Below are 12,101 nucleotides of genomic sequence, written 5' to 3'. Positions count from 1 at the left end.
GTCGGGTGGAGACGACACGCAGGTGGAGGAGGACACGTGTGACCCTTTAAAGGTCTATAAATATATGTACATACATTTGTATGATGAAAGTACGAATTTGAAAAGTCAGTTAGGAAACTATGAAAGTCAGTTTAATAAATGTGGCCATGGTACACGTGTTGAAATTAGTTTAAATTAGGTTTCTAATTAGAACTGAAGTAGAGGTTGAACAACAAACACAGCCAATGGTGCCAGAATCAAGAGTATCTCACATTGATGACAAAAACCTCTGCCGGTTCGGACGTTGTTATGAGAACAAATCTGTTCCCAATCACTCTTAGCCCGGAATGACTGATGATTTCAGAATTCATTTCCACATAAACAATGGATAAAACACACCCGCTAAATGCAAATTGAAGCTACTAAGAGGTTTCCTAATAACACAGTGATCACACAACCCTGAAGGGATATTGAAGGGTAGCAGTGGGCTAATTTAATTTGGCACCTTTCATAATCAAGTTGCCGTCATGAGTCAAGCGTTCATAAGCCCCGCCAAAAAAAAAGTGAAACAAAGGAAGAAACAAGGATGCTAATTACTAATTCAGAGAAGACTAATTTCTCCCTTCCATCGTGACTGTGTAAATTCCCACCGTTTATTCGTAAACATTCCCAAGCTGGGAAGTTCCGATCCATTGTAATTCCGAGGCCTGCCTTTGATTGGCGTGTAACTTCTCTTTGAAGCAAGGCCTGAGATAAAAGCGCCGAGACTCAATCAAAGGAAAAGGCTGTGAGCTGTGTTGCTATTTGTCCAACATCATGCTCTTCACAAGCACTTGCATGTGTTAATGTAGAAAAATTAAGCTTCGCTCCTCCATTAAATATTTACCCTACAGTGGCAGAGGTGAAGGGGCTCAGGAGTTTGATCAATGCCCGGGTCTTATTTATCCATCTGGTTGCGGAACAGTAATGTGGAATCAGGTTTTTTAGAGCCGTTTTCATAGCTGCTGTGGGAAATAAATAACTACATAAATAAAGGAATAACGGCACCTTTCCTATAAGTCCCGTTCTGGGAACAGCAGCAGGAGATAGGATCTGTACTCAAACGGATATAAACCAGAGGGATGACAGCATCTGGGAGCTGGAGTTGGCCTCTCTCGCACCAACGTGGTGTTTTTGTGTATTAGAAAGATACACATTGCGACAGCATTACACGGAGAGAAATAAAGATAAAGACATATTGTAATATTTGTGGAGTAGTCTAAAAAGAAATTCTGCTGAATTCTGCTCCTCTGTGTATGTACATAGATATCATATTATATTATTAGGATCGTATCATTTTTTGTCAGTTTGTTTCATCTGTTTTTTAAATGTATTTGCTGTGATTTAAATTATCAGTGATCCTAATCATCCATAAAAGGCTTCTCCAAAAGCCGTACACATCATGACCACAGATGTACTCTTTTTTTTAGTTGTTACTAAGACACCTGTCAATCATTCCCTTTCTATAACACGTGGGTTTACGTGTGTTGGTTAAATACTGAACGGTGATACCGTTCTCACGTTCAGGGCCCAGAGCTCAGATACCCCCTGCTGTTCCTGCTACCCAGGTTGTTCTGAAAGGGTTGAGCGCCCTCTGGCGACCTGAACCCTGCATAGCAGCTGCGTGAATAGTTGGCCAGATGATGGGTTGCCTTAGCGACTGTCTGGACATACCTCAAGCCCCTTAAGAGTGACCCCGGTGAAGATGGGTTTAGCCCCTAGGTTGCTAGGGGGAAGGAGATTACAAAAGGTGTGCAATCAACAAAGTTTGTTCAACAAAAAACAAGTACGATATAATGTTACAGGTGGTGTTGACTGAATTCACTACCAAGACAATCACATTCAAGTTTTAAACTTATTTAGAAAAAGCGCTAAATCAAACAAGTAAAATCATTGCATCATTGATAATTGTCATTGTAAAGAGTATTTTATATACAATGTTGGAATATAAGCTTAATTTCAATATACCCAATCACCTATAAACTAAAAATATGGGGGAAAATATAAATATTTCTATCCATGAAGAACTCGATAACAAACAATTTACGAGATTATTACATTATACAACCATTTTATTGATTACTCAATATAATTGTTTTTCTGGGGGGCGGGACGGGGGGGTAGGGGACGAGACGGGACGGGACGGGACGGGACGGGGGGACGGGGGGGGGGGGGGGGGGGCGGGGGGACATGTACCTTTTTCTGAGTGAAACTTTGAATATTTAAACCAAATGTGATGTTAATCCAGATCTTAATTTCCCCCCCTTTGTACCATCTATAGATGTGGGCGCTGTCCATTACCTGAGGTGCTGAATCTGTGCTCAAACCAATTAAACTTTCTAAACCATCAAATAATACTATCCTATCAACCCATATCAATCCAACTTCCCTTTCCTACATGTCTTTCAATACAAATCATAACAATAACCCATCTTGGAATTATATAGACACAAGTAATATGTAAGTTAATACCAACTGGAGCATGTCTGTATGTAAGTATGGCATTGCGTTGTTTGACCAGGCGATGGCTCAATTCTTCAAATCCGACTGCGCAACTTCCTTACGCTGCCTTTGCCATTAAAGGCTCCGCTACGCAGCGATCGTAGCGGCTCCTCGTAATGGCGACCGTGCCGTAGACGCGCCGAGGTTTGTGAAAATGAAGCGAAGGAGAAGTTATTTCTTTTAAGGAAAAACGCCGAGGTTCCCCAGCGGAGGACTTTGCGTCTCACATCCACAGCTTTCTAACCGGGTTCAACTCGCGACTCTTTCTAACTTCTACCCCTGAAATGATGAAGGTAAAGTCAAACCAAACCCGGACGTACGACGGCGACGGTTACAAGAAGCGGGCCGCCTGCCTGTGCTTCAGGAGCGGCTCCGAAGAGGAGGTGAGTCCGTGGATGCTACATGATGAGCTAGCAGGCCCGACTAGCCGACCTTAGCTTCCTCCCACAGAAAAATCTAAATTCCCCCCACATTTTGTGCTTTGTGACTCGCTGACCAGGGCGGCTGTGACGCTGTGTGTTTGACAATGTAGGTTTCGTAAGAGTATGTTTCAGTTTATCCCCCAGTGAGCCATGGGTTATGTAAGCTACTGTAGCCCAGCCCAATGCTAACCGACTAATTGGACACACTCATTGAGTCAGACTGTCAACCAGAGGCTACATGCTAACGCTAGATAGGCTACATGCTAACGCTAGCTAGCCTTCCCAGTCATCACAGTGCTGCTGCTGGCAGGGTTTCCTTATAACAGACCACCGTCTCTACGTACCGTTATTTGTAATCTTAATGTCTTTATTAAACGTTAAGCGTGTATGTCTATGTGTGTGTATACATATACAGGACGAATATGTGTGTGTATCTTTATGATATTATATACATCTATAGATGGATATAGACAACGTCAGGGCTAATATTGGCCTGTGAGCTATTTGGCATTAGCAATCTGGCTCCAGTAGTAGCTGGAGGTGGACTGTGTGTTGAATCACATGTTTCTGGTTGATTTAACCTCAAACATGCGGTCTCTTGGCTAGGGTCCAGATTAAATGACGTTAGAGACACAATAGCTACCCATTTACCTACACCTTCCAGCTGTCAAATAAAAACACATCTGAGTGATCAGTGGATTGTGACTCGCCACAAGCCTCAAAGGATTGCTAAACAGCCTAGTTATTCAATCAGTGGTCTCTGCCTCTTTTGGCTGAATTCTAGGTGTGTGTGTGTGTGTGTGTGTGTGTGTGTGTGTGTGTGTGTGTGTGTGTGTGTGTGTGTGTGTGTGTGTGTGTGTGTGTGTGTGTGTGTGTGTGTGTGTGTGTGTGTGTGTGTGTGTGTGTGTGTTGGATGCACAGCGAGGGGGGCTGGGAGAGGCTCTGTCAGTGTCTGAGCGGTGCTGTTTGTTATGCTCCAAGGTGCTGCTGGTGAGTAGCAGTCGGCACCCCGATAAGTGGATAGTCCCCGGAGGGGGGATGGAGCCGGAGGAGGAGCCCAGCGTTGCTGCCGCCAGAGAAGTGTGTGAAGAGGTCGGTTCCTTTTATTAATCTTTAATACTCAACTAAGACACCTTTTCGATTGGTTGATAGGTGACAGGTCTACACTCATGACATGTGTGAAATACTCAGATTCATTGCACTGGATGAATATTTCTTTGTCACAAATGTCAAACTGGTTATTTATTTCTGTTTTTAAAGTGGTCTTGGTTTTCATCAGTTTGACTCCATTGTCAAAGCAGTCGGCCTCATTAGCCTAATGTTGTTGTCAAAACTAGATCTGTGTTTAACACATGATGAGCCCCCCCCCCCCCCCTCAGTGAGAACCTGTTCTGTCACTGCAGTCATCGTGTTTGCATGGAAGGAGAGCCTAGCAACATCTAAGCTGCATGGCCGCATCGTGTTACAAAGTGCTGTGGATGTTGTCTGTGGAGGTCAGGCTGAGATTGAACGCCGGCTAGCCGTAGCACCCCTTCTAAGCCTCATAACACTGGTCCAGGCATCAGGGAATAGTTATGTTGTATGTGATTAATTATGATTATTTATCGTTGGATTGATTGCTCCTCCTTGTGTTTGTAATTGTGTATTAGTGTAAAAGCACTGGTATTAGAGCTGTGATAGATGTTTATATATGCAGTGTTTGGAGAGTTGACCCATCCCTTGTTCCCCCACCGGCAGTTTGTGTCAGATTAGGAGCATTTCGTGCTAATAGGCCTAATCATAGTAATAACATGTGGTGATATCTGGGCCTACCAGTTAACTGACAGGAAAGGGATCAGACAAAAGAGTCAGTTCTTCTACCTATGCTTTGAGCTTGTCCCCTACTCAGAATTCATCCATTAATACCTTATTAGAGTTCCTTGCAGGTCTCTCCATTGTAAATCGCTTCTTCATTTCATCATCAATTTCATCTTCAATTTTTCAGTATCTGGCATTGTCCCAGTAAGTTGATATTTTGTAATTTAGTGTTGTGCCAGGTTATGGTTAGGTTAATTTTAGTTACGGTGTTGTTCTTTACGGAAAGTCTGGAAGATTTGGAAAGCAAAACAAAATGGAAAAATTATTGAGGGGGTGCTAGATGTACGAGAATGGATTCCAAAATGGCGTTGTCCAAACAATCTCCAAGCTCTTCTGAAACAAATGTCCGGGTACATCCTTTAAATCCCCCCTGCTCCGGGTAGAACCCCGGTGTAACGGGAGGTAGAGGGCCAGGAGAGAGGCAGAGTGTGTGACCTGCAGCAGCCCAGACGATGGCCTCTCTGGATCGCTGACCTTATGAAGTCTCTCTCTCTCTCTCGCCCTCGCTCTCTGATGGATGCTGATATCATCTCTTATCCTGGCAGTCCCTCGCCCCCCCCCCCCCCCCCCCCCCGGCTGCTCGGCGGCCCCTGTGGTCCTTGCCAACACGTCTTCCACTGGGCTCTAAGTCTATAGAGGTGTCACATCCATCCCCACCAGTTTTGTTCAAAGCACTGAAAGAGCCTCAGCGACTAACCACAGGCCTTTCACTGTCGTCGTTTTACTTCCCTCTCACACACACACCACCTTTCCACCAGTCCCAGCATCGTAAGCTTCTCATTGGCCAGTGGTTTAGCAGGGGAATGGCCTGATCTGGGCCTGTGCTTCGTGTTTTTGGTTCTCTCTCCCGTCAGGGAAGTGAGTGCTATCACCATGTGCGCCGGCTGGTTTGGAGTCGCGCCAAGGGTGATATAGAACTGTTGGATGAGCCGAGAGCAGGTTAAAGGTCGCTGAGGTTTCCTGTGTGTGTGTGTGTCTGTGTGTCTAGACACGGCCCCATCACATCCCCGTTGGTGTCCTCACACGATGAGGACAACCCGGCCACTGCGCAACACTTTCTACTGCACCCTCAACTTTTGACATCCTCTTTCGAGATGCCGCCCGCCTGATTGGCTAATGGGCATGAAGCCCTTTTCTGGTCCGGTACTGGGAGACCTATATGAAGCGGGGGGGGATTTGATCCTGTTACCTAACGACTGGTGCTGCAGGGGTGGGGTTCTTCCTCCTCTTCCTCCTCCTGTCCTTATGTCCTGTAAGAGGCCTGGGGAGGGGGGTTGGGGGTGATGGATCTGGGGTGAAGCATGTGCAGCCAACACTTATTTATAGACTGAAACTGGAACCTGAAGGAGCGAGGGAGCAGGGGCAGCGACCTGCGTCTGTGCCTGGCTGCGCCCCACCCACCCCCGAGCGGCCCACCTCTGGGGGCCAGCGGGCCGCACTGTCCCCCTGGGTGTTTGTCTATACTCGTATGTGTGAAATATCGCAGCGTTTGGCCTTTTTAAAATAGGTTGTGACCTTAACGTTGTTGGAGACTGGGCAGCCACGATGAGGAGAGGAGCGTTTGTTAATGTCAAGCCATTGTTGTCCGACCGCGAGTGTGTTTTTGTCTGTTGTTGAGGGTACAGGAGGGCCCTGGTTGATCAGCCGTACAGATTTCAACCCCTCCCCCTGTTCGTATCCTGCCAGTAAAGAGCAGTTTGTCCAATAAATCTGTTGAACATCATTACCATGGATACCAATGAGTCCCGAGTGCTGCTTTGCATCGACCCGGCTCGATGCGGCCGCCTTCTTTACTGCGCTCTCCCTCCCTACACCCCCAGCCTCGGAGTGCTTCCTTTCTGACGCCGCTGTGTGTTGACTCTGGTGTCGTTGACCTGGCGTTGTGTTTGCTTTACTGTTCCCCTCCCCAGGCGGGCGTCAAGGGCACTCTGGGTCGTCTGGTCGGCGTGTTTGAGGTAAGTGACACTCTGTTTGTTTTTTCATAGCATGTCGCTTTTACTTTAAAACTCACCAGAGGTAACCGCTCTCTCTCCTCCTCCTCTCCACCCCCTCACAGAACCGTGAGAGGAAGCACAGGACCTACGTGTACGTACTGGTTGTCACAGAGCTGCTGGACGACTGGGAGGACTCGGTCAACATTGGTAAAGCCTCCATTTGTATTCCTCGCTTTTACCAAAACAACCAGGGTCATGCGTTCAAAGTTCTCGCCGTCCACAGTCACATGCTCTGTTGTCTGCAGGGCCTCTAATTCTCCCTCCCCACACAGCCCTCATCATTAGGGGCCCAATCACAAGGTGCAAGGCAACCTAGTGTAATTATTAGTTTTATTAGTAGTAGTATTCCGCCAGATTGACAGCAAAAAGTGCTGTGTCACCTTTTTATAAAACTTTCTACAGCTGTAGAGGCTGGCTAAATATTAACAGAGAAAAAAATGACACTGATTCGGCCAAAGCAATCTATAGCAATAGTTCAAAAATGCTAACTTTGAACAAGCATATCTCGTTGTTGTTGATGATTATTATTATTATTATTATTATTATTTCTATTAAGGAAGATTGAAGGGATTTGAGTGTATGCCCTGGTGTGTGTGTGTGTGTGTGTGTCTCTCAGGGTGTTCTGTGCTGTGTTGTTGTTATTATTATAATTTGTATTATAATTATTATTAAGGCAGATTGAAGGGATTTGAGTGTACGCCCTGGTGTGTGTGTGTGTGTGTCTCTCAGGGTGTTCTGTGCTGTGTTGTTGTTGTTGTTATTATTATTATTATTATTATTATTATTATTATTAAGGCAGATTGAAGGGATTTGAGTGTACGCCCTGGTGTGTGTCTCTCTGGGTGTTCTGTGCTGTGGTATTAAGGCAGATTGAAGGGAGTCATGTACATCCTGGTGTGTGTGTGTGTGTGTTGTTCACACTGTCTTCTAATGTCTACCGTCGCCCTGCTGTGTTGTTGTTGCTGCTCAACAAAAACAACAGCGGCCTGTTCGTCTACGTCCACAGGGAGGAAGAGGGAATGGTTCGCCGTGGACGAGGCCATGCGCGTGCTGCGCCGCCACAAGCCTGTGCAGGCCACCTACTTCCAGGCCCTGCGTGACGGGGGCTGCCTGACCAGCAACGGCTCCCCCCTGGTGGGCAGCATCAGCGGCGAGCTGTCCCCCGGCTACAGCCTGAGTCAGAGCTCCGTGTCGGGGATTAGATAACTGTGAGCCCGGCCTGCAGCGCCTCCCTCCCTCCTCCTCCCCCCACCCCCACCCCCACCCCCACCCCCCCAGGGCTCGTTTCTGTCGGGCCGTCGCCACCTGCGCTCTTACTTAGGATCCTCCTCTTTATTTCTTTCTTTCTTTCTTTCTTTCTTTGGTCGCTCTTGTTTTGTATCTAAATAACATGGTTTGCCTTGCCAACTCTTTTAGTGCCAGTGCTTTGGCACAGACTTGGTCACACCGGGGGTGACTATTCTGAGGAGAAGCAAAAAAAAACGACAAAATAAAAATAAAGAATTGTTTTCTTTATCTGAACCCCCCCTCCCCCCCTCCCTCACCCCCGTTACCTAGTTTTATATTTTCTTCTTTTCACTGACGACTGCATGACGTTCCTCCTAAACTCCTCCCTTCCTTCTCTCCCTAAGGCACCCTTAGCGCGGTGATTTATCGAATGCAAGAACTACTTCTTCTCACTGTCGTGATGTGACCGTTGTGTACGTAGTGCTTACGCTGGAGGCTTCTGGTGATCGCCGGCTCCTCAGCCTCGCTCTTCACCTCTTCCTGTGACTGAATGTGCGCATGGGTGTGCTGTCCCCTCCCCTCCCTCGCGGGGCCTCTGATGTTGATTAGCCGTCTCCTTTCCCTGGGCCTTTAACAGCCATCTTGGCTCTAAACTCTACCTGGGTGTGGGGGCCATCTTGGCTTTAAACGCTACCTGGGTGTGGGGGCCATCTTAGCTCTAAAGGAATGCTGAATTCAGTTGGCACAGCAAAGGAGCTTAAGGAAAAAGACCCAAAGTGACATCACAAGTGGGCGTGTCTTCCCAGAGGACGCCTGATAGGTCGGTCACAAATCGACAGGGTCGATTTTTGGGTAAAACGGTGGCCCTGCTTTCTTTTTTATGATCCAAAGCGCATTTTGTTTGGATGCGTGTAGCGAAGCACGGATTGCTTGAGCGCTTCTTTTGTTTCCTCTCTCTCTCTCTGTCTGTCTCTCTGTCTGTGTGTTTTTGATTCATCTCCTTCATTTCATATTTCTGTCTCTCAGACCAGAATGATTTGGGCCCCCTTGCATTTTTTTTATTTTATTTTTTTATTACATTTTGATTGTGTCAAGTATGTTTCTCCATATCTGGTGGGGAACACCAGCCAAACACTACAGGTTCACCCCTGAATACTGTACCCCTGTGTATACGGAGAGGGGGGGGCGGGGGTGAATGTAACTCCACCCCTTCTTTCAGCACCGCCATTCTCTTCGGAGAGCACCCTGTTTTATTTAACCCCAGGTGGGGCACCCACCCATGCACCGTTCAAACCCCTCCCTGTGACATCACAAGTGGAAGGGTTCACCCGGGTCGACTGTAGCGTGAGCCAATCACCACGCAGCTGGATCACTTCCATTTGTGATGTCACTAGGGGGTTGATTTTGAAACGGACTGCCCATGCTCCGTAACGTCACACCTGGGCAAATAGGGGCCTTCTCTTCTCACACCCCCCCACCCTTCAGGGGATGTTGGTTCAGTCCTGGAAGCGAGGTAGACTTGTTCCGTATGGTGGGGCCGCCTGCGTCACACAGACACCGTGGGTTTATCAGTTCTAAATTCAGCACATATCACTTTGTCGTCGTGCCCTTGTTGTTTTCCTCTAATTATACTCTTCCCATTCAGTTTGGTTAGTAGCGATTGTTTACATTCACTGTGCCCCCTTGCGGCACACCTAGATCCGGTGGTTTTTAAATGTTGTTGTTTTTTGTGGGCACTTTTATGGTCTGTTTTTGTTTTTTCATCATGAAGTATTTAATCTGCATCCTTTAAAAAACGAAAAGAAGAAAAAAACTAAGACTAAAAACACCTGCTTGAGAATGGAAAGTGACGTAAAGGCGCTGTCTTTGTTGAGATGCAGAACAGGCAGCGATATGTACAGTTTGAGACTTTTTTTTGTTGTTTTTAACATGTAAAATGCTTCTTTTTTTTTTTTGGACGATAGTTTGTTTTTGTTTTCCCTCGCTCTCTCTCTCTCATGTCCGGCTGACTTCTCTTAACGCCGGCCTGTGTCGTCGGACGCGGCCGGCGTGATACTGTGAACCTGGAGGCGTTGTAGATAGCATGCAAGACGTTTTTACTGTAAATTGTTAATTTCTGTATAGATCAAAGACGAGTACTAAAAAGACAGACGTCTGTGAGTGCAACATGGTGTTTCAGTCGGGCTCCGCCACACGTTGGCTCGACCTTTTCTATTCGGAGCAACGTTGATGAGGCGATGAGGTTTGAGGTGAGGCCTTTTCCAAGACCTTTTCAAAATAAAAGTTGGCTTAAGAACAAGGAATGTCGCAAGCTTCTGGGGTGAAGGGAGGAGCCTATTTAATAAAAGAAGTAAATGTACTCCTTTTGAGAATTTCCCAAACCAAAGTAGATCTATGAATCCAAATTTAAACCAATGAATTTGATATCCCTTTTTGAGAGGAGAAAGAGGCCCAGGAATATGACCCTTTCAAATCTGTAATCAGATTGGCTGAACAACTTGTCTGTCCTGTATATCCTGATCCTCATTGGCCAGGCCAGTGTCGACCTCCTATGACTCCAAAGCTATTTTGGCTCTGTCACCAATTCAGGGTTAATGGGAGAAACTTAATCTGACAGAATAGTGATCTACTAATTGCTTACCGGACCTCTCTGCTAAAGTCCCATATTCAATCCATCCAGGTCGATCAATGTATTTGAAAAGGCAGAGGAAGTTCTTATCTCTGTTGTGAAAATGCCTTTCACTGATCTTGAATCTTTGACCTTTAGAGGTACTTTTATCGCTGAGCGGACAAGGTGTGGTGTTCAAAGTCTTTGGTTTACCTGCAAACAGCTCAACCTCCCTTTATGTGGTAAGGTGGTGAAACTACGTTGGTGACGGTGGGACGGGGGTCTTCAAGCCTTCCATCCTGCCTGACTAGATGTTGGTCTTGACAAACTTATTACTGTTATAATAGCAAACTGAATGTGAGGGCTTTTCAACAATAACATCAACAAGTGACATTTACTACTTTAACTTCTGTAACTTATTCATGAAATTGTAAATTAAGTGTCCCAAATGTTTTTTTATTTGGGGAGGAGGGTGATGATGTAAGACTTAGTCAGAACAGTTCCTTCTTTCTCCCGGTTCCTGATTTATTCAAATGAAACATTTTCTGTTCTCATATTTGAAATGGAGGATATGACTGAGGACATTGAACCATGGTTCCCCCGCCCTCAAACACGCAGCGGTAAAATGACAACCCGCTGGCGCCATCTAACGTCAACATTGAGTACTACAAATTGTAAATTAAAGGAGACTTTCATGAAGTAAAAATTCAGCATAGATGTTTTGATACCGAGTGATTTCGCTCATTAGCTCTCCTTTAATTACTACCCCTAAGCAAGCTGCGAAGATCTAATCAAATCCCTCAAAGCACTTGTTCTGATGGAGCTCAGCCTTGAAGTTACATGTGTGTGTAATTGTTCTACAAGGTATGCATCACTGGACTTTTTTCTGTGGAGTAAACCAGTGATAAGACTGAAGATTGTAATATACATGTGCCAACAAATAAACACCAGTATTTCACATACATGCCTGCTTTCATTCTGGGACCAACTGGTCCATTAATCATTTGGCAATTCTGGTTAGATCCAGGACTGATGTCTTCAATTCATCGGCTAAAGACCAGGTAATAAGCATATCCATATAGTTAAGGGGTGATATGCCACCAGGTGTGATTGATTATCCATTACAATAAGTTTGTAAATCTGCCTTTACCTGTGTTTTAGTGACATCAAAAGTGGGAGTGTCCACCTAAATGGATAGATGAGCAACGTTTGCTACAGTCCACTGGGTGGATCTATCCAGCATACATCTAGTGCCGCTTTTCCACCGCCAGTACCAACTCGACTCGACTCGGTTTGGTTGCGTTTCCATCTAAAAAAGTACCTCTTCAATGTGGGCGGGTCGTAGAAAAGAACCTCTCCACCATGGGCGGGTCGTCATTAGGTTTTAATCACGGGAGACGCGATTCCCGGGAAATCTGAATCTGATCAAGACTATTTCCTGATTCCCGGGAAAGGTTATGATGGGAAATAAAA

At 45.9% G+C, this 12,101-nt stretch overlaps 1 protein-coding gene across 2 annotated transcripts; it reads left to right on the top strand.

Moving 5' to 3' along the window:
* Nucleotides 1–2,644: 2,644 nt before the first annotated feature.
* LOC311339269 (diphosphoinositol polyphosphate phosphohydrolase 1-like) lies at nt 2,645–11,583 on the top strand. 2 transcript variants are annotated; one of them, XM_084464649.1, is made up of 5 exons: nt 2,645–2,903; nt 3,924–4,034; nt 6,710–6,754; nt 6,856–6,940; nt 7,800–11,583. In XM_084464649.1, exons 1-5 carry the CDS (start codon nt 2,805–2,807, stop codon nt 7,997–7,999), a joined length of 540 nt encoding a protein of 179 aa, XP_084320775.1. In that variant the 5' UTR covers nt 2,645–2,804; the 3' UTR covers nt 8,000–11,583. The 2 variants fall into 2 exon arrangements, with proteins under 2 accessions (XP_084320775.1, XP_084320774.1); XM_084464648.1 differs by having other exon boundaries at nt 7,776–11,583.
* Nucleotides 11,584–12,101: the final 518 nt, after the last annotated feature.

The sequence above is a fragment of the Micromesistius poutassou genome, assembly GCF_964030765.1.
Source record: "Micromesistius poutassou genome assembly, chromosome: 2".
Taxonomy (NCBI): Eukaryota; Metazoa; Chordata; class Actinopteri; order Gadiformes; family Gadidae; genus Micromesistius; species Micromesistius poutassou.
Note: the sequence above shows the minus strand (reverse complement) of the source record. Positions and strands in the feature narration are given on the sequence as shown.

Bases quoted from the DNA above. Each gene is read 5' to 3' on its own strand.
- LOC311339269 (XM_084464648.1), top strand. From the start codon at position 2,805: ATGATGAAGGTAAAGTCAAACCAAACCCGGACGTACGACGGCGACGGT. The intron at 4,035-6,709 runs GTCGGTTCCTTT...TCCCCTCCCCAG, and splicing joins CCAGAGAAGTGTGTGAAGAG to GCGGGCGTCAAGGGCACTCT. The intron at 6,755-6,855 runs GTAAGTGACACT...ACCCCCTCACAG, and splicing joins GTCTGGTCGGCGTGTTTGAG to AACCGTGAGAGGAAGCACAG.